Source organism: Athene noctua, chromosome 21 (assembly GCF_965140245.1).
Source record: "Athene noctua chromosome 21, bAthNoc1.hap1.1, whole genome shotgun sequence".
NCBI lineage: Eukaryota > Metazoa > Chordata > Aves > Strigiformes > Strigidae > Athene > Athene noctua.
Window position 1 is genome coordinate 5,785,524 of NC_134057.1, and position 27,724 is coordinate 5,813,247.

A 27,724-nucleotide genomic window follows, 5' to 3' on the forward strand; every position below is an offset into this window, starting at 1 on the left:
GGCGGAGGGGCCGGGCCCGCGCAGCGGCGGGACGGGACGGGACGGGCGGAGCCGCAGGGCCCGCAGGGAGCGGTTGAGGCGGCGGCTCCTCCTCTCCAGCCATGGGTGAGCGGCGGCGGCGGCGCCCGGGGAGCGGGGCCGGCCTGGGGGGCGATGCGGAGCGGGAGAGGCGGGGGGGACCCGCGGCGGCCGCCGCCCCTCGGCCGCCGCGGGGAGCGGCTGGCAACCGCGCTGCGGCGGCGCCCGCACCGGCAGAAAATGTCCGCGGCTGCGGGAGAGGGGCTGGGGACGGCCCGCGGGGGCCCGGGCGCTCCGGGAAGGCGGGTGCGGGGTTATGCCGGTGGGGAGGGAAATGCCCGTTTTCTGCCAGCCGTCGGGTGGCACGGGGACAGCTCGCTCAGGCTGTGGCCGCGGCGGCTACGCGCTGGGCGGTGGGTTTCTGCACAAATACCGTTTGCAGTAAGGGCTTGGCTGCTCACCCGGCCTGGGAGAGGGATGTTGTCTCTTGGGCCAAGCCTTGCTAGTCAGACTCCGGTGAGGCTGGCGACGTCAGCGCCACCGGCAGATAGTCCCCTCGGGGGCTGCTGCTTTGGGGCGAAAAGAGCCTTCCCGAGCTCCTTTTGCTCCATGTGTGCGCAGATTACCCCACACAATCCCTGAGCAGCGGTTACTAGAAAACATGTCATGCGAAATAATAAATCTTGATTATTTATTTTTTTTAAAGAAGCAGGTGAAGAAAAATATGCAGGTAGACCACACTTTAAAACGGACCTAAAATGTGTTTCTGCCTCAGAAAGACCAGACAAGAGGGCTGATAATTAAAAGGACAGTAGACCTGGAAGTCTGTCTGTGGGGAGGATCAGCTCCAAAAGTCAAAATGAGGTCACCTGAAAAAGGAATTTGTATGATGCCTTTGGGGAAATGGACTGGATGCTTGGCAAGGGAGAGCTATCCGCCTGAAGTCTGACTCGAACAAGGCTTTTCCTCCAATAACGCTCGTATTTAGTACTGTCAATAGCAAACCTCATAGAATATCAGGCAGTCTGACATGAGCTTTACCGGCAGAAACGCCCCCGTTGTTGTAAGCCTCCGTCTGTTCCAGACAGGGGTACTGGTGCTGCTCTGGGTAGGGTTGGTTCAGTCCCCTGCGGCTGAGCGGGCAGGAAATCAAGAGACAAACTAGTGAGCTGTGACTGCTAACTGGGTAAACTTTTGCTGGAGCACCATTGCTAGTTGTCTGCTGCGTCTTCCAACATCTTTTAATGCTTTCTGTTGAAGTACTGGTAAAATGAGAGACTATAAAAGTAGTTTTTAAGGTTATCTTGTGTACGTCATCTCAGTAATTGTATTTTTTTTCCCTAGAAAACTTAGATAGGGTATGTTGTATGGTAATAGCACAGTTTGATATTTGACAGGCAATTAGGAATATAGAAAATTAGATAGTAATTTTCTAAGTTTCTAAGGTTTAATACCTAAATATCTAAGGCTGTGGTATGCAAGAAACAAGACAAGTCATTTCATTACTGTTTGAGGAAATGAGAAAGTATCCCTCTGTTATAGTGATGTGGGTTTTTTGGTTTTAATGTATACAGTTCTTTATGCTTTCTGATGTGCAAAGAGGTCATCTACCAATACTCAGATTTGCAGAGGAAGAGGCTCGCATTTTTTCTCAGACACGAATCTATATGGATATTTTGACATCTGTGTCTCAATGTCTTAAAAAAGATGATCTGTGCTCTTCATTTTGTTTTTACGTAATTGGTTAAATTTGATTGCAAATAGCAGAAAACAGTAGATTATTGACTTTTTTTCCTTCTTTCCAAGTCACTTTGATCATAGTGAAAAACAAAGGGTTGTTTTGCCTTTTTTTTAGTTTGACAAAATAGAGGGTGACCTGAATGTTTGAACTGCTTCATTACAAATGAAAATAAACTCAGAATCTTCTGAATGCTCTGGTTTCAGCAGCAGGACCTCCAAGAAGTCTAACCTTGTCCATTCTGTCAGATTAAGATGATGGGTTTTTTTTGCTGACTAGATTTAATCCCCAAATATATTTTTGTAGTGTACATTTTGTCAAATTTACCAAAACCATTTTTAGAGTAAAGCGAAACCTTTAGTTCCTAAGCTTTCCTGTGTAGAAAATGTTTTGTAGCTATATGAGAAACTGAAATTAGTATGTAATATTTTCCTGAAACTGCTCCTGGTTTACTGGCTGAGGCCATGCACAGCTTAAGAAGGAAAGCATGCGTTTATGTCACTGTGAAATTAAGACTGAAGCAGAAAGTGATTATATAGAAGAAGTATGATGTCCGTTGCTGTAGGTAGACTATAATACACCAGATAGATACCGACATTAACAGGAGTGCTGCTTTGGTGTCATGGTAAGGGCACTGATTGCTGTTATGCAGCAGAGCTTTGGAGTGCAGCCTCGATGCCTGTGTTATTTTGCAGTTACTGACTGCTTCCGAGATGTACTGAGACACACAGTACCTGAGAACTGACATTCCCAGCCCTGTTTTTGCATTCACCTGTTAAAATGATGTCAGATCTGTAAGGGTGGATGTTTGTTGGAGTGGATGTTTTTATATAACATGGTGGTTTATAGCCCTTACTGAATTATTCCTTTCAGTATATCTAGATTAAGGTAAGTTTTTCTTTGAATCAGGTGGCTACGAAGCGTTTTATAATTTTGCATCTCTTTGAAAACTTGACCCATAACTTTTTTTTTTTTCTTTATTGTCTTAGCTGTAAAGGACCCTACAGCTGTAGAAAGAGCAAATTTACTGAACATGGCGAAATTGAGTATCAAAGGACTCATTGAATCAGCTTTGAGCTTTGGTCGCACTCTGGATTCTGACTACCCACCTTTGCAGCAGTTCTTTGTTGTCATGGAGCACTGCCTGAAGCATGGCCTTAAAGGTGTGGTAATTGCTCTAGCTGCACATTTCTCATCCCAAACGTGCTGTTTTTCTTCCTTTCTTTCTCGAATGAGATAAAATCAAAGCGTGTTATGTTGCTATAAAAAGTGAAGAAAATTTGTAAATTTTTGCTTTTTATAATTAATAGTGTTATTATTAATACTTAACAACATATATTTCCCCATTTACCAATTTTTGTATACCATTTGTTGTAAGTGCTCCAGGGATTACTACAACTGCATGGATGTATGTAGCTTATATTTTTAGCTAGTCATCCTTTTTATATTATTTTTGTTCTGGCACAGCAATTTTATGTTCACAGCAAAGTAATTCAGAAGATGGCTTTGGGGACTGGTGAACTGACCAGTGTCACAGTTATCTGGCAATCTAAGCTCAGTGGTTAACCCTTTCATCACAGCAGCTATTTTGAAGGAAGCTAGTCCATTAATTTAAATTAACTCCGTTACTTGATTTTTCTCTTCCTAGTAAGAAAATCCTTTCTAAGTTACAATAAAACCATCTGGGGACCTCTGGAACTTGTGGAGAAATTATATCCAGAAGCTGAGGAGATAGCAGCAAGTGTCAGAGATTTGCCCGGCCTTAAGTAAGTAGTATTGGTAAAATACAGCAAGAAAATAAAGGGCCTGATTGAGAATCTACAGATGTCTAATGATTTCATTTGGCATTAATCAAGCCTTTGAACAGCTAGCACATGATATTGGGGGAGAGCATCGGTGAATCTTGCTAGCTTTTCACGTTCTGCACAAAATAGCTAAAAAATGTAGTATTTTTATGTTCTTTTCTGATGTCCTGGGAGAAGAGTTTTCTGAATGGTGGACAAAAATGGTGCAAAAAGGAACAGGTCTGCAGTCTAGAACTGCAGGAAACATGTGAGTCTAGTCACCAAAAGCTGTATAAAAACAAAAGGTAACATATAGAAGAGGAAAGTATTAGGCAGCTTTTCAGATTCTTGTGTGTAGGGTCCTTCTCAAATGTAATTCTATGCTGTGAACTACAATCTCCTCCCATTCCTCTGCACTCTGCTTTTGTATTTAGCTTTATAATTGGACATACATTAAATTCTGAAAGGCTTTGGTTACATTGTGATTGGTATATGGTAGCATAAGGCTTATAATGTATAGTTTTAGACCTTATCTAAAACACATAGGTATATAAATTATGATTTGCTCTTGTGCCAGGCCAGTTGAAGTAACTCCTTTTGTCAAGTGTTACACTCTTCCTGTCCTGATATAGCATGCTGGTTTTTGGGGTCTTGTTTTGCATTTAGGACCAGTCAAACCTGGCAAATCAACAATCGGTTACGGGACTGGTTACCCCCCACAGCCAGGCGTTTGGCTACTTAGCCCATGGGACTCACTTTGGGAAGCCTGCGGTCCATCTGCCAGAGAAGGGAAGAGCATCTTTGGTCATAGGCTTGTCAAACTGGTGAAGAGGGGCTTTAAACTAAAGTTGCCAGGGGAGGGGAACCTCAATCCATCCCACTCCTACCAGCTTGATGCCAGTGCCAGCAATAGATGCCCAGAGCCTGGAGAGGGGCCACAGGGCAGCAGGAGAGCACCTGGAGAGCAGCATAAAGGAGTTGCAGTCAGAAAGACAGCTTCATCAGGGGCCCAACTTAAATGCCTCTATAGGGAATAAACAAGAGGAACTAGAGACCTATGCATGCCTGCAGGGCTATGATCTTACTGGCATCACTGAGAGCTGGTGGGATGGCTCCCGTGTCTGCAGTGTTGGAATGGAAGGGTACAGGCTCTTCAGGAAGGACGGGCAGGCAGACAAGGAGGGGGTTCACCCTCTATGTCAGTGACCTGCTGGGGTGCAGGGACCTCTGCCTGGGGATGGGTGAGGAGATGACAGAGAGCCTGTGGGTCAGGACTAAAGGGAGGGCAGGGACAGGAGATGTCATAGTGAGGGTCTGCTATGGGCCACCCGACCAGGAAGAGCGAGTGGATAAGGCCCTCTATAGACAGATAGGAGCAGCCTCACGTTCACAAGCCCTGGTCCTCATGGGGGACTTCAACCACCCTGCTATTTGTTGTGAAGGGACAACACAGCAGGGCATAAGCAATTCAGGGCATTCCTGGGATGTGTTGATGATAATTTCCTTCTCCAAGTGATAGAGGAGCCAACGAGGAGAGGTGCTATGCTGGACCTTGTTCTTGCCAACCAGGAGGGGCTGGTGGGGAGTGTGAAGCTCAAGGGCAGCCTTGAAATGGTGGAATTCAAGGTCCTTAGGGCAGAGAGGAGGGTGCACAGCAAACTCACCACCCTGGACTTCAGGAGAGCAGACTTTGGCTGCTTCAGGGATCTGCTTGGCAGAGGAGCAGGGGATAGAGCCCTCAACTCCTGTTCCTTCCAGGGTCTGCTCCCAAGCCCAGATGAGCTGATGAAAATTTTTCTGATATTATCCTAAAGCTTGGAGTCAAAGCTTAGACATTATGGCTTCCCAGACTGCATTGCTCAGCTAATACTTTAAAATACCCTTCCAGAAATACCGATTGCTCTACCAGTAGGCTTATGTTTAAGACAGCAAATTGTTATATTGTGGATTTGGGACTATTTATCTTCATGCCTTTTTTTCCAGAACACCACTGGGCCGTGCTCGGGCCTGGTTACGGTTAGCACTAATGCAGAAGAAAATGGCTGACTATCTTCGCTGTTTAATCATTCAGAGAGATCTTCTCAGGTAAACAACTAAGTAGATTTTGTTTATAATTTATTTTAGAGCTCTAGTTTCCTGAAAAAAAAAAACACCCAACTTTTTAATGTATCCTTAGCGTAACAAAGTGTAGATTCTGGTCTGTGGACTGATGTCTTCCAGTCCTCAAGGCAGAGGGACCAAACACTGCTGCCTCATCAAGAGGGCCAGCTGGTGGGTGAAGGGATGTTTTCTCGCCATCATGTAGGTGGGCCTTCTGCAACATGCCTGATGATCCATTTGTAGATGAGGGTGATGGGGAAGGGCTCCTGCTGCATTCCTTTGCCATGCAGAATACAGACTGGAAAGCTCCGGAGAGGAGATGAATTCACCCCTGCCATATGCATGGTTTCCTACTGAGCTACCATTGCGTGGAGGACTATTGCTTTGAACTTTCCTTTCCTTTCACAGTTCTAAAACTGTCATTGCTCTCTTCTAGTATAACTTCTCTCTGATGGAGTAGTTGAACACAAAGGGGAAAAAACCCCTTATCTTCATTTCAGTTCTATAACCTATACATATTTTTAAGACTTTTCTTGTATGCCTAGATCATGCTGATATGTCAGGATGACAATGGTGTTCATCAGCTATGGACTTTTCCCCTTAAAGCACAGTTTGTTTCATAGAGTCTAAAACTTTATTTTAGAAGTGCAAGGAGGAGGAATTAAATGTGGGTATTCTGTTGTTTAGTGTAGTTTTTTTTTCTTTTAAAAACCTTTTTAGCATTTCAGGCCTTTCCATTTCTTTTCTCTCACTCTCACTTTTAATTTCAAGCACGTGTTCATTAAAGTCCAGACCTTTTTACACAAGTTAAATTTTTTACCATTCTTTTGTATTCTCTAGTGTTTAACAACACAATACTTGTCAGAATCAGTGAGGCCAAACATCCACCTGTTGCAGTATCCTATTCAAAAGTGGCTAATAGCAAGTGTATAGGAAAAAGCCTTTTTTTATTGTGTTTTTTTTAAAGACAAAGTAAGTCCTGCCTCCCAAATCTTCCAGCCCTCTATCAGCTTGTGGCTCAGATTTCTGGAGCCAGAGGTAGCATCTTTGTTTTCAACAGCCTCTGAAACAAACCATGTACTTTCAGTTTTTAAATATTTGTAAAGTATGAGCAGATACAGTTCATCTTTATGATGTTGGGGTAAGGCTAAAATCAGAGAAACAATTCAGATTTAGATGTCACGTATTATTAATGTACTGGATGCAAATATAATGAATATACCAATAAGACACAATTTTCTTCTTTAACAGCGAATTTTATGAGTATCATGCACTAATGATGGAGGAAGAAGGAGCAGTTATTGTTGGGCTCTTAGTTGGGTTAAATGTGATAGATGCTAACCTGTGTGTGAAGGGAGAAGACCTAGATTCACAAGTAAGTCAGTACAGGTAAAGTAATGTACATGCAATCCATAAGATTTTTATGTACAGTGGATTTTGTTACTGTGGAGTTGTGACTTGTTAGAAATCTTACTAGAGACTTTAGGGCGTGATCCATCTCCTGGATCAGTGGGGCCTTTTGCATTAACCTCAGTATCAGTTGGGTCAGGCCTTTAGATAGTGATAATTGTCAGAGTGCAAGGGTAAAGTTTGATGCTTCGTCATCAAAATGGATGCAATAGTAGCAATGCAGAGTTCTTTCCGTGTTAACTGCATAACTCCTTTTCCTTTGTGGGAGAAGTATAGTTCCATGATCAGTTTATCCCATTTGGTTCATTTATTGTTGTTCTGGAACATGATAGGAATGTTTCAAGGACCTGAAACAAAAACTTGCTTCAGGCAGTCTAATAAAAGACCTTACTGAGAGGGTCACTGCTTCCAATCTGCACAACAAGACTTAGAATTCTTCCTCCCTTGCAGAGTGCTTTGACTTTGAACTCTGATCTTTTCCAAGAAAACCTTGACAGATTCTTTTTAAAGGCAGACGCACAAGTGTTTGTAAAGAAATGTAGGCTGTGTTCAGTCCTGATTTTTTTTTCCAGCTTCTTTGTGGAAAACAGTGTAAGTGATTATTACTGTATGTCAGCCATTTCTATGGCAAAGAAAAGTTATAGCTAATTGGGTATGTGTGCTGTTGAATCATGGGATTAATTTGTCTTCACGTGTTCATTCTAGTTACTATCTAATGTTTTAGGCACTGATCTTGTGTACCAGAAGATGTAACATTGAAAGGCCTGTAATTATATAAAACTTATCAATGTGCTCATCTTAGTATTGAAAATTATATGTGTGTATCACAAAATCTATTGCTAGCTACACCTTTGTTATTCAGGTCGCTTAGTGGCTTTCCTGTATGAGGGAAGATAAAACTTGATCTGAGAGGGTAGTAGTGGCTGTCCAGATGAGAATTTAGAGTAATTCTGTTTGTGGAGAGTAGTGTAAATAAGTCACCTTCTCAGAGAAACCAGAAGCAGTGTGTTGTATTGAGCAGAAAGAGAAACTTCTGAAGGATGATGAGGTTGCATCTGGAAGCATAGTTCTGGTCTGTTAGAAGAGTGCTATTCAGTGGTCAAACGTGTGTATGTTAACTTTTATAACTTCCTGGAGAAGTAACTTTTAGAGAGCTAACATTCCACTTTTTCATAGACATAGTATTTGCTTTCATAAGCAAAATATGTTTTTTAAAAAGCCGTTGGAGAAGAGACTTTTTACAAAAGACATGGAAGTGACAAGTAGAAGGCTGTCATAGGGAACTGACAGGAAAGTATTGTATAACCCAGGGAAATGTCAGACTTAGCAAGTTACTTGTATTCAAAAGCTAAAGGGAGCTCAAGAAGGAAGTTGTAGATCAGAGAAATTGAGATACTTTTGTGAAGAGGCTGCTAGACACCAAAAAGAAAGGGTTTTGATAAAGCAAACGTGGTTAAATACTTTTGTTACAGGTTTGTGAATAGAGTTGGAAGCAGAACTCATGGTAATGTTATTTATCATATATATGATTAAATTACAATTGAATAGAAAAGAAAATAATTAGATTTGGATTTAGCAAGGTTTAAAAAAATGAATGCAGTTGAGTTGGCACACCTGGGAATCAGCAAGTGTGGAGAGGTAGGGGTATTTGGCAAGAAATATTGAAAAACTAAACATGGGGGAAACATCAGTTTGGGAGACATGCTGTGATAGGAAATCGTGAGAAGCACTACAGACAGATTATCACAAGTCTACTCAACCAGTGACAGGGTTAAGTAATACCTAGTAATTTCCCAAATGAAAGTCTTCCCTGTAAATTCTTGGCTAAGCTCAATCAGAGGTAGGAAGTAATCTTTTCTTTGGGGTTTGGTACATGGTCCATTGTTAATTTTGCTCAAAGATAACATAATTCTTAAAAATACATGAAACTATACTTTTAAAAAAAGATTTTGTTTAAAATGTTACAGTGTTTTGAGCTTCTGGCTGAAACTCAACCAACCTTGAAAAAGCTGATGTGACTGAGGTTTTAGTAATTATATAGATACAAGACTGTGAATCTCAACAGCAGTTATTTGTATGAGATGAAACTGTGTACATTTGCTTTCCCCTAGGTTGGGGTGATCGATTTCTCTATGTATTTAAAGAGTGATGATGACATTGGGGGTAAGGAAAGGTACGTCCTCACCAAATACCTTGAATTTTGCACATTAACAAATGATTTTTTTGACTGGTGCCCTGTTCTTTGTAGAAATAAGTCAGGTTCCCTAAAGATGAAGTCTTCTGATCTCACTGTCTTGAGAAAAATGGTTCTGTATTACCAGTTAGCTGGAAGAATATTTGGCCTCTGAAGCAAGCCTCAGCCACATCACCTACTTCCTTTTCCTGATGGGCAGTGTTGGAGGATTGCAAGGTGGCAATGAAAAGAAACCTGCTAACCTTTAAGCCCTCAGCTTGGAATTTAGTCAGTGTTTCAGTGAAGCAGAGTTATGGCAGAGTAAATAAACATCATTTTTCATATGAGACTCTGTATGTTGCTATGTTTTATGTAGAGAAATTGTTTGCAGTTAAAGCATTGGGTTTTTTTGTCTCTCGCTGATGTCACAACATCTAAGTTATTGACTTGATGCTTGTGAGATGAAGCTGCTTCTTTTCTTTTTAAAAAGCCCAATTAAGATGGACATTTGCTTATGATAGGTATATTTTCAGTACATAGTTCAATACATCATTTTGTTAAAGCTAATTTTATTATGTGCTTGTTTTAGAAATGTACAGATTGCTGCAATTTTGGACCAAAAGAATTATGTTGAAGAGCTAAACAGACAATTGAAGTAAGTATTACTTTGAAGTATGCATGTCAGGCCAGGCCTACAGGTAAAACACCTCTGATTCCTTTTGTACCACAGCTTTGTGAGAGAACTTCAGAGAAGGGGTGCAAATTGTTTTATGTTTAGACTGAGGAGGTAGTGAAGTTGGAAGGGATACACTCTTCTGGAGAGACTCAAGGAGTCTTAGTTTTCATGGTTTTGTTTTTGACAGCCGGAACCTTTATTCTTCAAAGAAATAAAAAACAGCAGTCCAAAGCTGATCAAGGTCCTCACAATTCCTAACTACACGGGAATGAAAAGCTTGATCTGGATTTTAACTGCATTCTATTTAACAGTTTTCAAAAAGTGTTATTGAGTGTTCTGGGTGAATCCACATGATATGGTTTCTTTGCCTTTCGTAATATTGTAGTCTGTAGCTTTAATGCCTAGGACTAAAACTGAATAAGTTCATTACTTGCTGGAAATTACTTACACATTGTAGGTTGTTGTTCCTGTAGAAAGTTTTCAGGAAGGCAACCTTTCCCCTTTACTTTGCTGGATGGAGCAAACCTAGTCCACCGCTGTGTTTGTTAATGTACAAATAGAGGAATGGTGATTGTAATTATCTGAGGAGTCCTGTACAAAATTAAGCTATGTGCGGAGCTAAGAAAGAAAAAAACCCAACAAACCCACAAAGAACTTCTGTAGAATCTGTAGTATATCTGATTTTCTTGATCCCTTCTTGAAATGTAATTGCATCTTTTCATTTTTAGTACGGGTAATTTTGATCACTAGTTACTATGTAGCTACTGTTGGGGTAAAGATATTCTGATTTGGAATTGTGTCAGTCGCTGAGTGGAAACCTTCAACGGGACAGAATAACTGAATGGGTCAAATATCAGCAAAATGGAAGTTAAGAAGGAGAAAGGAGCTATCACAATTAAGAATAGTGGTGTTGTGTGATGATAGCTGTCATTGTTCAGGTGAGCCCCTCTGTACTGAGTATGTTCTTGTATACTGGTTATGCATGGAATTACTTGCAAGCCAGTGATTCAGCAACTCTCCTATTTAATTTCAGGCCAGCTGTTACTTTCCACACATCCTAAAATGCATTAATCTCCTCTGCCTTGCCATTCTTAATGAACTGGTAACTTCTGAGGACACCACAGTAGAAGGACGTGGAAAAGTAAACAGTGTTACAGAACAGGGCTTGTTTGGTTTTTTCTGTGTGTGAAGTGCAGCCTAAAAAATGTGCTTACAGCAGAAATAGGCAATCAGGTAATGGAGAAGGCCTGAATGTAGTTTGATATGATAAAAAAAACCCACAGAGTAATAAAAGGGAACAAAATTTTGATGAGACTTATAAACGAAGTCAAGGAGCATCAACAAAGCCTGAAGATAGATCTCAAAAAATGTGGAGGAGAAAATAATTTTGTAAAAGAAACGTATTTTGAAGGAAGAGAACCTGGAGAATGGTTTCATTATATGGGGGAGAAAACCTCAAGAAGATTGTAAACTGTCTTTTAAGGGAAGCCATTAAACATTTGGATGCAATATAGTTGTGAGGATAAACGGAAGGGAGAATACATGTAAATTCACACCCAACCAGGAGTTTAAGTGGCAGGGATGACATTGGGAGATGGAAGGAATTATATAAATGTTTAACAAAAGAGACTTATTTTCTTATATTTAGGAAAACCTCAAATAATGGGAGCAGACCTTTTAGCACATAACTGTTAGATCACTGTACTTCACATTAAAGCTTTTGAGCTTGGTTGAATGAGTTTTGATATAATTTTGAATAACGTTTTTTCTTTTTCTCTTTCAGTAGCACAGTTAGCAGTCTACATGCAAGAGTTGATTCACTAGAAAAATCAAACACCAAACTGATTGAAGAGGTACTTTTTTTAGCAATGCATAATAGATTATTTACTCTCAAATGCTATTTTTCCAAACATACTTGCATTACTTTAATCCACATGAGTTCTGTATAACATGTTCAGATACCTTTATTTTGGCTTGAAGAAAAGGTGGAGTAGCTGCAGGGATTTGAAGTCAGCTTGCCTAGGTAGCTTGCAGCATCAGTAAATTAATTCTGTAGAACATTGCAATTTCCCACTTTGGACAAAACCCAAAGAGAAGCCTTTCTTAATGCCAGCTGTCAGTCTGATTCTGTGCAGATGACTAGTCCCTAATGGATGACAGCAGTTGCTACAAAGAGACAGAAAGTAGTTCACCAAGCAATTCCTGTTCCCATTTTCAGGGTAAATGGTAACATAGTTTCTTGCTTATTTACCATATGCTTATATACAATTTTTAGACTTGTCCTGCTCTGGTTTTGAATTTATGTACTATCTTTCCAGTTATCTTTGATGCTTGACTAGATTCCAATATTTTTAACTTTGTAAGAGAGAGCACAATTTTTTTCTTTAATCCAAGCTGCTTGAGGAATAGTTAATGAAGTGGAAAATTGAAATGTCTAAATTCAGCTCTTGAAGGGATAGCTAGCTCACTCTGGGTATTAATGTGTCCTGATGGAGGGAAAACATTTTTACTGAGTGTTAATTCTCAGAGTATTCTGGTTCCTTTACAAGCCTTCAGCCCAAGTCCACCTATTTTGATCAGCTGGCTTATAATTCTGATATTAATGTATATACTGTAGGGCCCAGTTATAATGTTTTGTCTTTTGTAATATTTTCTTTTCATCTGGAAGATGATTCCTTATGTAAATTGCTCCATACAATACATTAAGATGTCCAAAAAAGAACAAAACTGGGTATATTTGAATCCAAATGGAAGGAAAAAATTTAGGATGAGGAAAGGAAATTGAGGGTCTTTAAGTCATAATAAAACAATGAAAAGAAAGATTATTCTTTACCAGACATGAAATAATGAAGTATATTCAATACGCATGCTGTTGTGTAATGAGGCCCATTATTAAAATCAGGAGCTTTATGTTTTCTTTAAAAACAATTAAACCTCTGTTTGTTAGGCTGTGAGAATAGAGCAGAGAATGTCTTGGTCTTGCATTCATCAGAACATTTTAAAATCTATTTCTACTCACAAAAGTTATGCTGCTTTTATTTATTTATTTATTTTATTTACAGTTAGCAATAGCCAAAAACAATATAATTAAACTTCAGGAAGAAAACCATCAGTTAAGGAGTGAAAATACTCTTATTTTAATGAAAACACAGCATCATCTAGAGGTATGTTTGTTTTATCACATTTAATGTAGCAATGTCACATCGTTCATTGCCATTCAAATGTTCTTACGTTGCAACTTGAAGTATGCAGTAGCTGGGCCAAATCTAAACCAACTTTTATTAGGGAAAAGACTTATTAAATCTGGAAAGCTTTATAATGGCATAAATATATTGAAATTATAGGACTGAAATTATAGGATTGAAATTATAGGATAGATTGTTTTATACCCATATGCAAATTTTGTAGCATTTTACCTTGTATTCTACTTTTCTTCCATTCTTTCTTTTTTCTTCTTTTCTATAAGCTATATCTAAGAGCATTTAAAGCAATATTATCTGAAAATCTTGTCAAAATAGTGTGTGTTTTAGTTGCCGTTCTGACCTGTCTCATTGTATAGATGTCATTTGGAGTAAGCATATATACAATCACTGAGCTTATTTTTAAAGCTGTGGTTTGTAGCTCCTTGTGTAACTTCTTGTATGTGTTTTACAGGATAACTGGTAAAAGAACAGCTTAAGGGAAAGTGTGGATCCCTCAGTACTGAAATAGTTGTGTGTTAGAGTGACTTAGTGGAGGAAGACTGTACTGCAGTACAGATTTTTATTTTGCTAGATTTATAAAACTGATGATCACATAGCAGAAACAGCTCTTTCCAGTGTTTGTAGCGTGTTTGGAGAATGTATTTTCAAGCGCTCTTTTTTCCCCGCGAGTGTTATGCTAGTAATTGCTAAACTTGTGATGAAGAAAAATAGATTCTCCGTATCTTTGTAGGCAACTAAAGTGGATGTTGAAGCAGAACTTCAGACATACAAACACTCCAGGCAGGGTTTAGATGAAATGTACAATGAAGCGCGTAGACAACTTCGAGAAGAATCACAACTTCGTCAAGTAGGTGTTCTTTTCTAGGATTACACTACTTCTAGAAAAGTTTATGCTTGAGCAGAGTCAGTTTGTACATATTTCTAGTTTTGCTTCTGCTGAGCTTAGGTGTTGCCTTTCATCGACTTTAATTGCCTTTTCTCTAACTGCTAGTAATAAAAAGGATTTTCTAAATATTTTTAAAAAATATTTCTGTAACAATACATTTTCTTTGAGAAATTTTTCCATCCATTGTTAGCAATACTGTATGCTCTTGTATGTATGCTAAATCTTTCTTGTGAAAACAGAAATCCTTTAGTTCTACTTTTGTAATTAATACTTAGGCAACTCTATGCAATACTGGCAGGGTAATTTCTTATAATGCAAGTTTTCTTCTCCCAAAGTTAAAAAAAAACCCCACTGGTCACTAAGTACATGAGTGCAATGTTTATGTAGTGGATAATTTACAAAGTTAAGGAGGAGCAGAATTTCTGAAGTGGTGAAATAGGTGGTGCTGCAGCTCTGTTAGTGTTAGCTTTTATCCTTTTCAAAACAGAGATAAAATGTTGCATAATTATTTAAATATTTTGTGTTTTTGTTTTATAGGATATGGAGAATGAGCTAGTGGTTCAAGTCAGTATGAAACACGAGATAGAACTTGCCATGAAGCTGCTGGAGAAGGACATCCATGAGAAGCAGGATACCCTCATAGGCCTTCGACAGCAGCTTGATGAAGTTAAAGCAATTAATATGGAAATGTACCAAAAGCTGCAGGTAAAGGAACAGTTTGCCGTTAAGCTGATGAAATTACTTTGATTGGAGCGAGAGAGATGCATTACCATTTTGTTTAGTTAAGTACTGCTTCTTCCTTAATTTTTGGTTTCTTTTTGCTTCTCAGGTCAGCTTGTCGTTTTGAAACTTTACTGATGCAAGCATGATTTCACACAAAGAAGCTCTTAAGGCAGTCATTTAATGCTAGTGGGTTTATAAAAGAAAAGAGCATGAGAATAAGATCATGGCCTAATAACTTGCTATGTGGAATGGAAAGAGTAATAGTATATCTAGTGATAATGACACTCTTTGGCCTGTGTTCTATAAAGAACCCAAGAGAATGTAGGTACGTAGTGAGGAGTTAAAGAGGAGATCTGAGCTTTCAAAGTAAAGAAAGGCATTTGGAAAACAGGGTTGTATTAAATGGAAAAAGCTAATTACAGGTTGTTTTCTTAATCTGTTAACAAACTAAGAAAATCTGTAACAATGCAATTCTTCTTTGGGAGAACATGGATCTCAGAGGCCCAACATGCAGGTAACAGATGACCAAACACCAAGGGAAGAATAAATTATCAAAAACAGCACAAGAAACCAGTCAAATTGGTGGCAGAATGAGGGGGGGAAAAGATTAGAATGCTGCAGAGAGATAGTTGAGATGATGGACAAAGGATGCAACTTTTCCACGTACAACTGTGTGGAAACTGGACGAGAGGAAGAGAAATGCAAGTAGAACTGAAAAGAAAAATAAGAGGAGAATGTTCTTCAGTTTGTTTGGATCTGTAGGTTGTTTTCTTTTTTCTTTTAAAGCTGTACTTCTGGGGACTGTGGGTAACACTGATTTCACTTAATGACATTCAGACACGCTTCCTGGGCAGAGTAGAACAGTTTAATCATGCTCGGTCTCTGCTGATTAGGGGCCATTTGATAGCAAGGATAATGTTCTACTTTTTATTTAGATCTTTGAGCTGTGGTTGTAGCAGCTCTGCAAAGAATCAAAATTGTGAAATGTGTTTAGTAAAATTCTTACAAGATTTTTAGGTGCATATGGTGGTTTCATAAAAGTTGGAGAACCTTAGTGATTTCCAGGACTAAGCATCCTTTACTGGTAAGGTTCTGAGGGGCTTCTTAAAAAGGTGATCTGTGACTTTGACTTGAAAAATGAGTAACTAAGAAAGGAAACCAAAATGAAAAACATATCCTTATTAAATAGCATCTGCACTTGCAAAGTACAAAACTACAAATTTGCTAGGCATAACATTTTAAGTACTGTCAGCTACTTTTTTTTTTAGATGGGAATGTTTAAGAAGAATCAAAACCTGAAGCTGTTTTAATGTTTTTCCCTTCAAATATGAAGAAAAAAACCCCCATGAGGTAACAATATATACCTACTTCAGTTTTAACCTTTTTTGTAACACAGGTTTCTGAAGATGCTATGAAAGAAAAGAATGAAATAATTGGTCGATTAGAGGATAAGACCAATCAAATTAATGCAACTATGAAACAACTAGAACAAAGGTACAGGCCCATCTTTGGTTTTCTTCATTTGTGTCTCCATCTCCTTACATTTTACCATATTCCTACACAGTTGCCACTGAAATGTAACTTTCAATTAGAAAATTTGAAAAGAACCTTTCTGAAACATTAACTAGTACTTTACTGTTTGATTTTTTTTTTTTTTTTTTTTAACAACCACACTTATTCTAAATACAGACTTAATCTTTCAGTTTTCTTCCTCCACCATATTTCTTCTGGTCCTGGGTTTTTGTGCTGATACCAAAAGTTGTTCTTCCAGCTGTTTCAAAATTCTGATTCATTATTACCTTTTTTTTTTTTTTTCCCCCCACCTGAATGAAATGCAATAGAAACCAAAGCATTAATCTTGCTTATACTTAAGCATGTGCTTAATATAAACATGTAATGCCTTCATGGATCGCTGCTGTATTTGCTGAAGCTGTTAAAATTGTCTGTTGCTTTGGAAGCACCATTATTTTCAATGACATAATGAGTTTTTACACTGAAAGGTTGAAAAGTGAAAGACTAAAATTCCAGTATAGAAATTTTACATTACGGTTAGATTGCATGTATTGCATAATATTAAAATGTGATTCATATGTTTTAATTTAGTGGCCAATATGCAACATTGATCTTTTTAATTGTAAAATATAACATATCCATAAGCCCTGTCATGTTGGTGTTTGACATGTCTTTTTTTTTCGTTTAAATCTGATTATGAAAAACATGGTTATGTATTAAAAAAGTTAGTGACATGAATATTCTTTTATTGACATCCTTTTTCCCTCTTTTTTCTTTTTCTTTTTATCCTTTATCCCAATTTCTGTTTTTACTATTTTGCTGCCTTCATCTGTCTTTGATTTTTGTCCACTGCATTCATGAAGTGACAAAGATCTGTTAACTCAAACTAGGACTATTGCAATGTCATTCATCAAATGTGCCAGCAATGAAGCTCAGCACCAGTATAAACTTGTCAAAGATATTTCATTCTGAAAGCTCCTCCAGATCTGTTGTGTTTAAATAATTACTGATAAAGTACAACTTAACGAATTTTTAAATTACAACTCTAAATATAAAGTGGTATTAGAAATCCTGCACTGTAACTGATCGTAGCTGGGTTCTATTTTGTTTTCTGAAAGAACATCATCTCCGATCTCACTTTACCCCTCTTAAAAAAAAAAAAAAAAAAAAAAGTAAACTACTGCACTATTATTAAGCAAATGTAAGCTAGTTTTCTAATGCTATTTAATCACTTCTTAACTGTCAAACAAAGTTTATTTTAAAAGGTTAGCTATCTTTACTTTGGCTGTACATTTTTATGACATTTGTTTCTAATTAGTGATTTTTCCTATTCTTTATGGTACTAATAGATTTAAAAAGTAGCCCTTCTGACTAATATTTCCCTTCTGCCCTGCTTATTTCTTTCACTTTTAGGCTGTATTTATCCCAAAAGCATGCTCTCTGTTGGGTTTTTTTGATTGTAACTAGCACTGTTTTCTTAAACAGTGACAGGAGTTTGGGGGAAAGGGGTTTGAGTGCTATATCAGAACGATATAGTAAAAAAAAAAAAAAGTGGTGTCGACATACATGTTCAGTATGTACAGTGGAAGAATTACAGGGTTTGGGGAGAAGGCAGCTAAAGCACAATTCCATTTTGCTGATGTGATGGGGGTTAGAATATTTTCACAGAGTTAAAATGTGTTCGGAGCCTGGACTTGGACGGGGCTCCAGACAGGAAGGACAGCACACCCTAGCAAATTTTGTAGCTGTGACTGCTGCCTAGAACAGCTGCACATTGACAGCTACAGTGGAAGTTGTAGTAATAAATAGGTTTTTACATTTAGGGCCCAGAGTCTGAACTTGTCTAACTTGTTTGTCAGCTAAGGATCTTGCCTGCCTGTGGCTGCCTCTACACTGTAATCCTAACCTGTGGTTTTGCCCAACCCCTTTTTTCTTCCACCCATCATTAAGCAATCTTTACAGCTCTCCTTTCTGGTTTGAGTTGCTGCTTGCCTGCACTGCAGAAATCAGAGTTTTAGCTGCTGACTTCCCTTGATGTGCTTCCCAGTGTTTCCTCTGAAGTGTGGAGCGTAAGTTGCCTCGGAAAAAACTCTTAGGGTCTTTCAGCAGAAAGGGATGTGTTTGTAAAAGTGAAGGGCAGGACAAAACAATAGAGAGAGGGTTTCTACTCCCATCATGTTGCCTTATTCCTTGGTTTGGAATCAGAAAGAGCCTTTAACATGGGCTGGCTACTAAAAAATAAAAATAAATTGGAAAAAAAAAAAAAAAATCTCCCATCCTCAAAGGAAAACCCAAACCAGAAACACTGAATAGAACAACAGGTAGACCAGAGCAGAAATGGGAGCATAACCATCTCATGGTCATCTATGCAAAAAAGTGTCTGCCTCAGTATCATCTGAGTCACAAATCCTGCTGCGAACGCGGTCCAGCTCCACATTTGTCTGCGTGACAGCGGTGCACTTGGCCTCGGTGCTAGTCTAGAGGATGGTGCTGTAGGTTGGCTTGGCTAGTGTGCTTCTTGGGTAGCAAGCTCCCTGTCTCCTTTGATTGTGGAAACTACACTGCAGTTTAATTTGTGATTTAGGGAGGGTTTTGACTTGCTTTTGATGTTGTCTTGTGTAGCTTCAGCTGCTTCTGCCCAGTGGATTGACTCTGCTTTTTCTCAGCATTCTCCTTTCCATACATGTTTTGGCCCTCTGTGCACCACCATTGCAAATGTGATTCAGAACATTCGCAAAACAACTGTTGTAGATGAATGAGGTAGTACACACTTTATAAGGCAGTTATAATTCCAGTCTTTTTTTCCCCTTGTTTACTGGCAGCTTTTGGAAACTCCTGATGGTGCAACTTCATCAGTAGAAGCACAAATGTAGACATATTGCTGACTTAATTTCTTTTTAGCTGACACTGGAAGTTGTGAGTTAATCTGCGTTCAGCTAGCTGCTGGGAAGTGAGAAACCAAGCACAGAGAGAGAGTATCACAGATTTCTCCCTCCACTTACCCGAGAGGCCCTTCAAACAGTTGTTAAACACAATGCAGCAGGTGGGGGCATTCAGTGGTATTTTACAGGCTCTTTTACTCTCCTGCCTTTTCATCAAGACAGGTGTAGCCATGATATAGCACAAGTTCTATTTTAGTACCTTTACTTTTGTTACATTACACCCACCTTTTTTTGGACTGAAGAGGTGACCAAGCAGAGAGGAGCCACAGTAAACTAATGGATTCCAAGGGGAGTGCTACCTGAAGCAGAAACAAACCCCTGGAATTCAAAAAGGAAAGATTAAATAAAAAGACCAATCCCTCATTTCTTGATTAATTGGTTTTATTTATTTTGTCTATAGTACGGAGCTATTTTAACCAGTGTAAGAATGCATTATTTTTAATACAGATTATTTAAATTAATTTAATAATATGATGTAGTTGAGGTAGTTCTATAAATGTAGTGGGACCTGTTACGGTGTGTCGTCTTGTATTAGGCTAGTTGAGTTTTTTGCTGTCTGATTGCAGTGCTCTGTATTCAGCCTTATGCCTGAATTGTTTTGAGCTGCTTTTACACAACACATGCTGGGTGATTAGCACAAGCCAAGAACTTTTACAGGATTTATTTGGGGGGGGGTGTGTGTGGTGTGTGTGTTTGAAAGCTTCCAAGAATAACACATGAACATATGCTAAAGGAAAAAAAAAAAAGCATTAAGGTATATGCTTCAATTCTAAAATATGTATCATCATGCTTTGGCATCTGTTATTCATGAGCATAAAATAAAACAGTGATTACTTACAGTGATTACTCTCTTACTGTATGAAAAAACAGGAGCTAGTTCTCTAGGCATTGTACGGATTTCTCGTTTGAGTTTGTGAGTTTCCCCCAAACTTTGTTTTTATTTAGAAATGTTTCTATTTCCCCATTTTTCTTTTATTTGTCTTCTTCACCCTCTACACCCTAGTTCTAGCTTCAGTTTTACCCAAAGTTGATTTGAATTACACCAGATTGCAGCAAGCAGAGAAGGCTCAAACGGAGGCTGAGGCCGAGGATGAGAAACTTAAACAGGAATATGTGAATAAATCTGAAAGTCTGCAGAAAGAATTCTCGCAGAAGGAGAAACAGCTGTAAGTATATCCTTCCTGTTTGGAAAACTATACAGCAGTAGAGACTCTACGCTGCGGTATGCCCTGTGTCTTAATACAGGCTGATTGTTGATAAATGGTTTTGAACAGAATGTAAATACTAAAGGTCTTCATGTTTGGTACTGGCAAGGTGGAAGAAAATATGCCAAGAAAATCAGGCAACCTTTGGGTGCCTCTAAAATGATGTGCAGCTTGAAAGGAGGGGGAAGAACAGCATTATTTTGTTTTCTAAAAGTGCCAGCTTAACTCACAAGGAAATTATCGTAAGTGGGTACAAATACATAGTGTAGTAGTAATACACACTTCTAACAAAATTAATGAGTATGTGGTAGTAGAAACTTAAACAGAAATGGTATAAGGATAATTTAATTCATCAGGTGTATGAATAAGGTAGAAGTGGTTTAACTTAACCACTGTGCAGGAAATAAAAAATAAAACTCCACTGGAATCATAAATATTAAAAAATAATATAAAAGCCAACCTTCTAGTCTTTCTCCTGTTAAATCCTTCAGTACTGATTTAGATCAATATGTAACTTAAAAAGCTCCCTGTAAGGGCAGGTATTTTCCCTGTTTGGAAAGATAAGAAGTAAATTATATAAGACAGTGCAAATCGGTGGCACAACAAGGATTGGGGCTTAAAAATCAGTGATTTCCAATCCAGTTCTTAGCCCACTCTGCCTCTCTTACAACTCTGAATGTTAATAAACTTGTTTAACTGTCATGACAAATGTTCACTTTACTACCACAGTCATCTTTGCAGATTTTGGCAAAAGAACAGTTCAGACCCCAGCCTTAGAATTCTGCAATTCTGAAACCTCAAGGTCATGTTCACTTCTGATCTTTTCCAGCCAGATGCTGAGGTAGTGTCCCAAAATGTAAGTCTTTCCTTTAAAAACGGTTTTGATTTTAAAACAGGAAAATTAATGTGGATACAGGTTTTTTCATCAAAAAACCTTGCATGACTACTCTCAGATTTTTCTCCTCTTTTATTGTGTTGGCACAATTTAGATCTAGAAGGTTGAGCAGTCTGCTTCGATCCTTTGGTTTCTCTGTAATATTCTAAGCACCAACTCTTCTGTGAAACCGATAGTGAAATTCCAGCTAGAGTGGATCTTCCATCAGAGTAGCCCTAATTCCTTTAACTGGACTCCAGTTAAACTGACAGAATTTAGATCCTTTTTTTATGTTGAACCTCAGCTAGGTAGAAAGCTCAATGAAAATAGTAATTTAAAGTCCTTCCTCCTTTATTTTCAATTCTGTTCAAAATGCTATACGCCTTAGTCTAAAATAGAAGTTTCACATCTGAAGGGTATAATATTAAATAACTTTTACAAGCACCAGAGATGTATGCAATCATTGTCTGCACCACCAATGGCAGTGTGGTTGGCTGGTTGGTTGGTTGGTTTTATTTCAGAAACGAGCTATGTACAGTTAAGGGGGCTTTGCCTTATGTGTGTTTTAAGAGTACTTCAGAATTTTGTGGTTAATATTCTCTTGCTCATTTATTGCAAAGGTCAGCTCTTCAAAATTATGCTGTATTCTTGGTCCGTTATATACGTTTCTTTTTAAAAGCATTTTCTAAGTGGCAATGTTTTGTTTTACTTATTACACTGATGTCTAAAATATTATATCGATATCTTATTTCTGTTTTAGAAAACACGTAAGTTGATTGTTTATTATGGTAATAGTATATTGCACCCAGAAATAAACTAATTTTTTGTTTTTTAAAAATTATACTCTTGTGCACAGTGATTTTGTTTTTGTTTTGCATATTCTAGGCTTCAGCTGGAAACAGATTTGAAGATAGAAAAAGAGTGGCGGCAAACCTTAGAGGATGATCTTCAAAAGGAAAAGGAAACTGTATCTCAGCTGAGAATAGAGACCCAAGAAATAATTAACCTTAAAAAAGTAAATTCTGCAGTAAAACTTGACTAATAATTTAGAAATTGACTGCAAAGATAATTATGGACTTAGGAATGGTATTTTTAAGAATTTCTGCAAGTAGGTAAGAAAGGATAAAATAAGATTAAGAAAAGATTAAGACTAAGAAAAAGACAGATTTTTTTGCTTCCCATTTAGTCCTCAGGTCAGAACTCAATTCTTAGAAAAAGGGAAAACACAATCCTTGTTTTCCTTTCTCAGTTTTATTGAAGACTCTGTCTTCTCATCGTAGGCCAGAAGGTGCTTTGGCCTCTCTCCGCCTTGGTATACGTGGTTGTATAGAGTTGTTGATCTCTGCCATCAACTGTTTTTATTTTCTTCCTGGAAAGGACTGCAGTAGCAAAAATGCTTCATTTCTCAGGGCCTAAGAGGGCTTAATCCTGAGTTGTTGCTGTTCAAATTGGATTTGGGAATCTTAATGGAGTCAGTGATGGATCATTCATTCATTTGGCTTTCTTGGCAAGATCAGCTTTGGGTAGTAGCATTTTTCTAGGCAGTAGGCAAATACAATTTAGAGAATAATTGGGGTTTTTTGTTTGTTTTGTTTTGTTTTTTGTTTTAAGGAGTTCCTTAAACTTCAGGAAAAGAACAAGCAACTGAAAAGGATATGTCAAGACCAAGAAGCTGCTCTCCAAGAACTGGCGTCCAAGCTGAGCGAGTAATTCCATTATTCATGATGACGATTATTTTTGTCATATAAACTTGAATTAGGAAAAATAATAGGATGGTGGTCATGTGAATTAGACTGTATACAACAGTAGTACCTAGCCAGTTATCAAAAAGAAATATGTCTACTTAGATCAGGTCCGTTTATTTTTATTTTTGGCTGGTGGGCTAGCTGTAAACTCATGGGTAATTCTGGTGCTCTGAACAGAAAATCCTAGTTTGAAAGGGCCTGGGGGCATTAGGAGTTGTTTTGTGTTGAAAATGCTGGGCTAGTTTGCATGTTGTGGCATTCCCAAAGAAGAAGCTAAGTAGAAGAGAAGAACAGCTCTGTCCCCAGCAGGACAGTGCTTGTCGTTCTGTGAGGACACACACTCATGGATTCCTTTCTTTGAAGAGATGAATATTCTCTCTAGGAGGATCATAGGCCATTGTTACTAAATATAAGGGATTACCTGATCATAACCCTTCCAGACTATAGTGAGCAAGAAGCTCTGAGCACGGTTCTCGTCACTGTTAGTGTTGTTAAAGTTTCATTTAATGTTCTCTGTCTTCCAAGTAGTTTTGCTGTGACTTTCATGCCCTGTAAAATAACTTAGTACATATGCTGTGACTCAGTTCTGAGTGGGTTGGCACTGCATGCCTGGGGGGAGGCAGGTTTCTCCGTAATGGCATGATGTGGTCTTGTACAAGACCAGAAGTTTAAATTCTGGTTTTGTACCAGTGCTGCATGCTAGCTTTAGGTATCTGCACAGAGCTATGGTGGTACAAATTTCTCTTATCCACGTAACCCCAAGCAAATTTACAGCCATTCAAAGGATTCTGAGCTCTTTGGAGAGAGCTTAGTATAGTGCTTATTACAGCAGGGTGTGATACTGATTGCATCTCCTGGATGCTGCTGTAATACAAAATACTAAGTCAGGGAACTTTGCTTATAATTTTTAAGTAGCTGCTTTTAAAGTTGTTTGACCATAACCGACAATATGGGAGTTTGAAATAGCATTATCTTATTCTTTAGATCAAAGCTGAAAATAGAAGATATAAAAGAAGCAAACAAAGCGTTGCAGGTTAGTAGTATTTGGAGGAAAGGGTAACTTTTTCTTTTTTGACTGTTTCCTTTGAAATATTTTGCAAGCGTGAGAAGACTTCTCTCCCAACAGCAACTATTCAGAAGAGACTCCTGTGACTTTCTCCAGTGGGAGAGAACCACAGACTCCCTGTAACCTCATGAGGAAAACACTCACTTGCTTTTGATTTTTCTTCTTTGATGTACAGCTATGCATTTTGACACTTTTCATGCCATGGTACACGTTCTGTATTTTACAGAGTGTAACTGGGACAGACTATGTAGCCAAACGAGCATCAATTACATACTCCTTCTCAGTGATCAGTTGTAATTGATCAACCTGGGAATTAAGTAAACTTGTAGTACCAAAGCTGATAAAAGATGATCTGTAATGTCGAGAGGTTTGGAACTTTCTTAAAGGTGTGCAGGAAGCACTTGAGAGCAGAGATATTGTCTGCACATGTTCAATCACATGGTATGTCACCTTGTGTGTTATTTCAGTCCAAGTAAAGGTGTCTGAAGTGGTTTTGTTGAGCAGATTCCTGTTTTAATAATTGGTTTAGACTGAATGAAATTGTCAGTTCTTGACACTGTCCTGGGTTTTTTTGCTTCCCTGCATCTTGGGTACTGTTCCTATGTGATGGGCAGGGAAACAGGCTTCATCTCTGAGACTTGGATGCCTTTCTGCTTTTCCCAGCTCAGCCATTGACTCGCTTTACTACCTCGAGCATGTTCTCTTTGCATCTATTCCTGCTCTGTCTTGTTTCATAAGGTTTTGGAGTGTTTTGGAGAGATTTGTACTGCTTTAGGATGTCTTTCTTGCCATTGTACTGGTCTCAGAGCATTAAACAATTCAGGCAGTAGATGTACTGCTATTGATTTGTCTTGTCCCCTGGAACCCAAAGTTTAACTTCATCGCATACATATAGTTATGACACTTTTTGTCTCCAGGGCCAGGTGTGGTTGAAGGACAAAGAGGCTACACATTGCAAGTTATGTGAAAAGGAATTTTCCCTTTCCAAAAGGAAGGTAAAACTTTAATGAAATTTCTTTCAACTTGTTTACATGTATTATGAGAAAAACGTTAATTATCTTAGAAGTGTGGCATGAAATGTCATCGCTCAGATGAATGCATAGTTATTTTTGAGATTTCTTTCTAGTTTTCTGATGTATACAATGCAGCTGGGCCCTCATTTTGAAAGAAACACTGCCTTTTGGTGAAATGCCACAATGTGCACAATGTACTTAAAAATTATTCAACCTACGTTATGGAATCATCATCTCAAATGCTTGTCGGCTCTGGCACTGTTACAATTTAACACATGAGAAAGTATTTTTGTGTCTTTTTTTATGCAACACACTAAGAAATGTTGAGTTTATTGTAATTTTCAAGTAAAATATGTTGATTTCCATGCTGTATTAACGCATGCAGGATTTTTTATTTTACCTTTTAATGTCAAATTTCAATGAGCTACCTGACAGAATCATCCACTGTCTTGAATATGCTTATATTATATTTTTATATAGCAGAATATGTTCTTAATCCAGGGATTCAATAAAATTTGTAAAACATATATAAATAGATATGGTCCTAGGCAGACCATATATCTATCTACGGTGCCACCATGGTCTGTCTAGGATTGCATCACAGGCTGGGGTATGATGAGTTATCTTTGGAGAATTGATTCCATGCTTAGACTAAAGAAGTGGAAGGAATCACATTTTGTTTGTTCTGTGTATATTGTTTATTGGTATCCAATTATCAAGTACATTTCCATTGTAAATTTTAATTTTTAATCTTCTCCCCGTTATTTAGCATCACTGTAGAAACTGTGGTGAGATCTTCTGTAATGCCTGTTCTGACAATGAACTGCCTCTGCCTTCTTCACCAAAGCCTGTTCGGGTCTGTGATTCCTGCCATGCAATACTTATACAGAGGTGCTCCTCTACCGTGCCATGAGATTATTTTGCAAGATATTTATTACCTTTTGGTATTTAGCTAATCCTGTAAAAAAAATCCAAAACAAAAGCCAAACAACTAAGGAATGTACAGCAGTATTTCCAGAAGTTCAGGTAAGCAGTTTAGAGTTGCATTTTCAAGGTACTGTGGAGGAGTTACTTGTCTGCTTCTTGTTGAAACAGAGAACAGGGGACCCAAACATAGAAAATGCATGTGTTCAAAATACAGGTGACAACGTTAGTCTAACAGACGGCTCAGAAGCTCTTTTGGAGGAAGCGGGGCAGCTTGTAACATGTATTTGATGAGTATTTTAGTTATGACGATCTTGAAAAAGGTGATACACTTACCTGCTTTTACAGGCTAGTCTGCAACGAGTCCAACCTAATTCTGCTGCAGAATGTGCCTGTGGTACTCTGTTGTGAAGCAAAACCATGTGGTAGCTAGTTTTAAATGGTATTAAAAAAAAAATTAATGCAGTTAATGCAGTGGTCCAATAAGTTATTGCCAAATACCGTATTTGTTTACTTCCCCTCAGTTGTCAAGATTTGATACATCCAAGAATATTGCACTGACAGCTCTGTTCTTTATAGTCACAGGTGTAAGGGCAGGTGACAATGCCTCTAGGCACTTGATGAAGAAAGGTGTGTTTTGCTGAACTGTTTTTTTTTTTTTTAATTAACTGTTAATTTGACCTATCTGTATTTCCACTAAGAGAGATGTGCATCACAAAATTTTTGCCTGACATTGCGTGCAACCTTGAACAAGTATCTTCGCATTACTTATCATGTAAGTCATGCTTTCCAGCTTGTACCTGTAGTCACTGTATAGCTCTAGCAGCTGAGTGAACCTGCCACCAAGACAGACTGGGGTTAAATACTGGGGACTGCATCATTTCTATGTGGGACAGGAAGGGTCTTCCTCATTTTGTCAGCATCTTTCTCAAACTTTCAGAGAAAGACGATGACAAAACTTCCAAAACTTAGATTTTTTTTTTTTTCTGGAGCACTTTGAGTATTCTAGGTCTGACCACTCTTCACACTGATGGTAACTTCTGCTGGAATGTAAATCCTTATCCTTCCTGCTGGCAGATATCAAGTACATCCTTTGATAAATTCCACGCCACTGCACCAGAACCAGTCTACCCTCTTCCCTGTAGTCTCTGCACGTGCCACGGGTCTGGCCGTGGGGCCTCCACTCTCTGGCCAGCACTGACAGGCCTGGTAGTTCCTTCAGCTGTGGGCTTGGAATATTCTAACAGGAAAAGGGAGGCTTGGAAACAGGCCTTTTAATTGTTGTTGCACTTTGTTTAGCTTAGCTTTGTCTTTTGAGGATAGGCATTTAGTTAATATTCAAAAAGCTAATTCAACTGTTCTTTTTAACACCTCAGTGTAGTTGCTTATGTAGCTTTTGTAAAGAAAAATGGTTTTTAAATTACCTGATGTAACTTTTTGTAAAATACAAAACAAATACTTGTAAATCTGTAAATAGCTTTTGGGAACAAATAAATTTAATTGATCCGCAACTTAACTATGGGAATAATGTCACTTTATTTAAATTTGTAATTCAGAGTATTTTGAGTATTTTATTATGACTTGTTCAAGTTGCTCAGAAGGTCTTTGCATAGGCTGGGGAGTGGGGAGGTGCCCTGCTGAGGACAGAACAAACCAAGCACTGCTCACGTGCCTCCTGAAAGCATTTGCTGGGGAGCTTCAGGTGGGGTGGGCACGGAGGCAGCAGGGCTTG

The 27,724-nt window shown here is 38.5% G+C and overlaps 1 protein-coding gene across 4 annotated transcripts; it reads left to right on the forward strand.

The window, feature by feature from the left end:
• The first annotated feature begins 29 nt into the window (after window positions 1-29).
• RUFY2 (RUN and FYVE domain containing 2) lies at window positions 30-27,502 on the forward strand. 4 transcript variants are annotated; one of them, XM_074924380.1, is made up of 18 exons: window positions 30-105; window positions 2,746-2,919; window positions 3,405-3,522; window positions 5,524-5,625; window positions 6,892-7,015; window positions 9,162-9,223; window positions 9,813-9,878; window positions 11,683-11,752; window positions 12,962-13,063; window positions 13,833-13,949; window positions 14,526-14,693; window positions 16,108-16,205; window positions 20,212-20,331; window positions 22,130-22,259; window positions 22,856-22,950; window positions 23,974-24,022; window positions 24,973-25,050; window positions 25,838-27,502. In XM_074924380.1, exons 1-18 carry the CDS (start codon window positions 102-104, stop codon window positions 25,979-25,981), a joined length of 1,821 nt encoding a protein of 606 aa, XP_074780481.1. In that variant the 5' UTR covers window positions 30-101; the 3' UTR covers window positions 25,982-27,502. The 4 variants fall into 4 exon arrangements, 2 of the variants coding, with proteins under 2 accessions (XP_074780481.1, XP_074780482.1); XR_012634978.1 differs by lacking the exons at window positions 22,130-22,259; window positions 22,856-22,950; window positions 23,974-24,022; window positions 24,973-25,050; window positions 25,838-27,502 and adding an exon at window positions 17,087-19,266 and having other exon boundaries at window positions 20,169-20,274; XR_012634979.1 differs by lacking the exons at window positions 22,130-22,259; window positions 22,856-22,950; window positions 23,974-24,022; window positions 24,973-25,050; window positions 25,838-27,502 and adding an exon at window positions 17,087-18,292 and having other exon boundaries at window positions 20,169-20,273.
• Window positions 27,503-27,724: the final 222 nt, after the last annotated feature.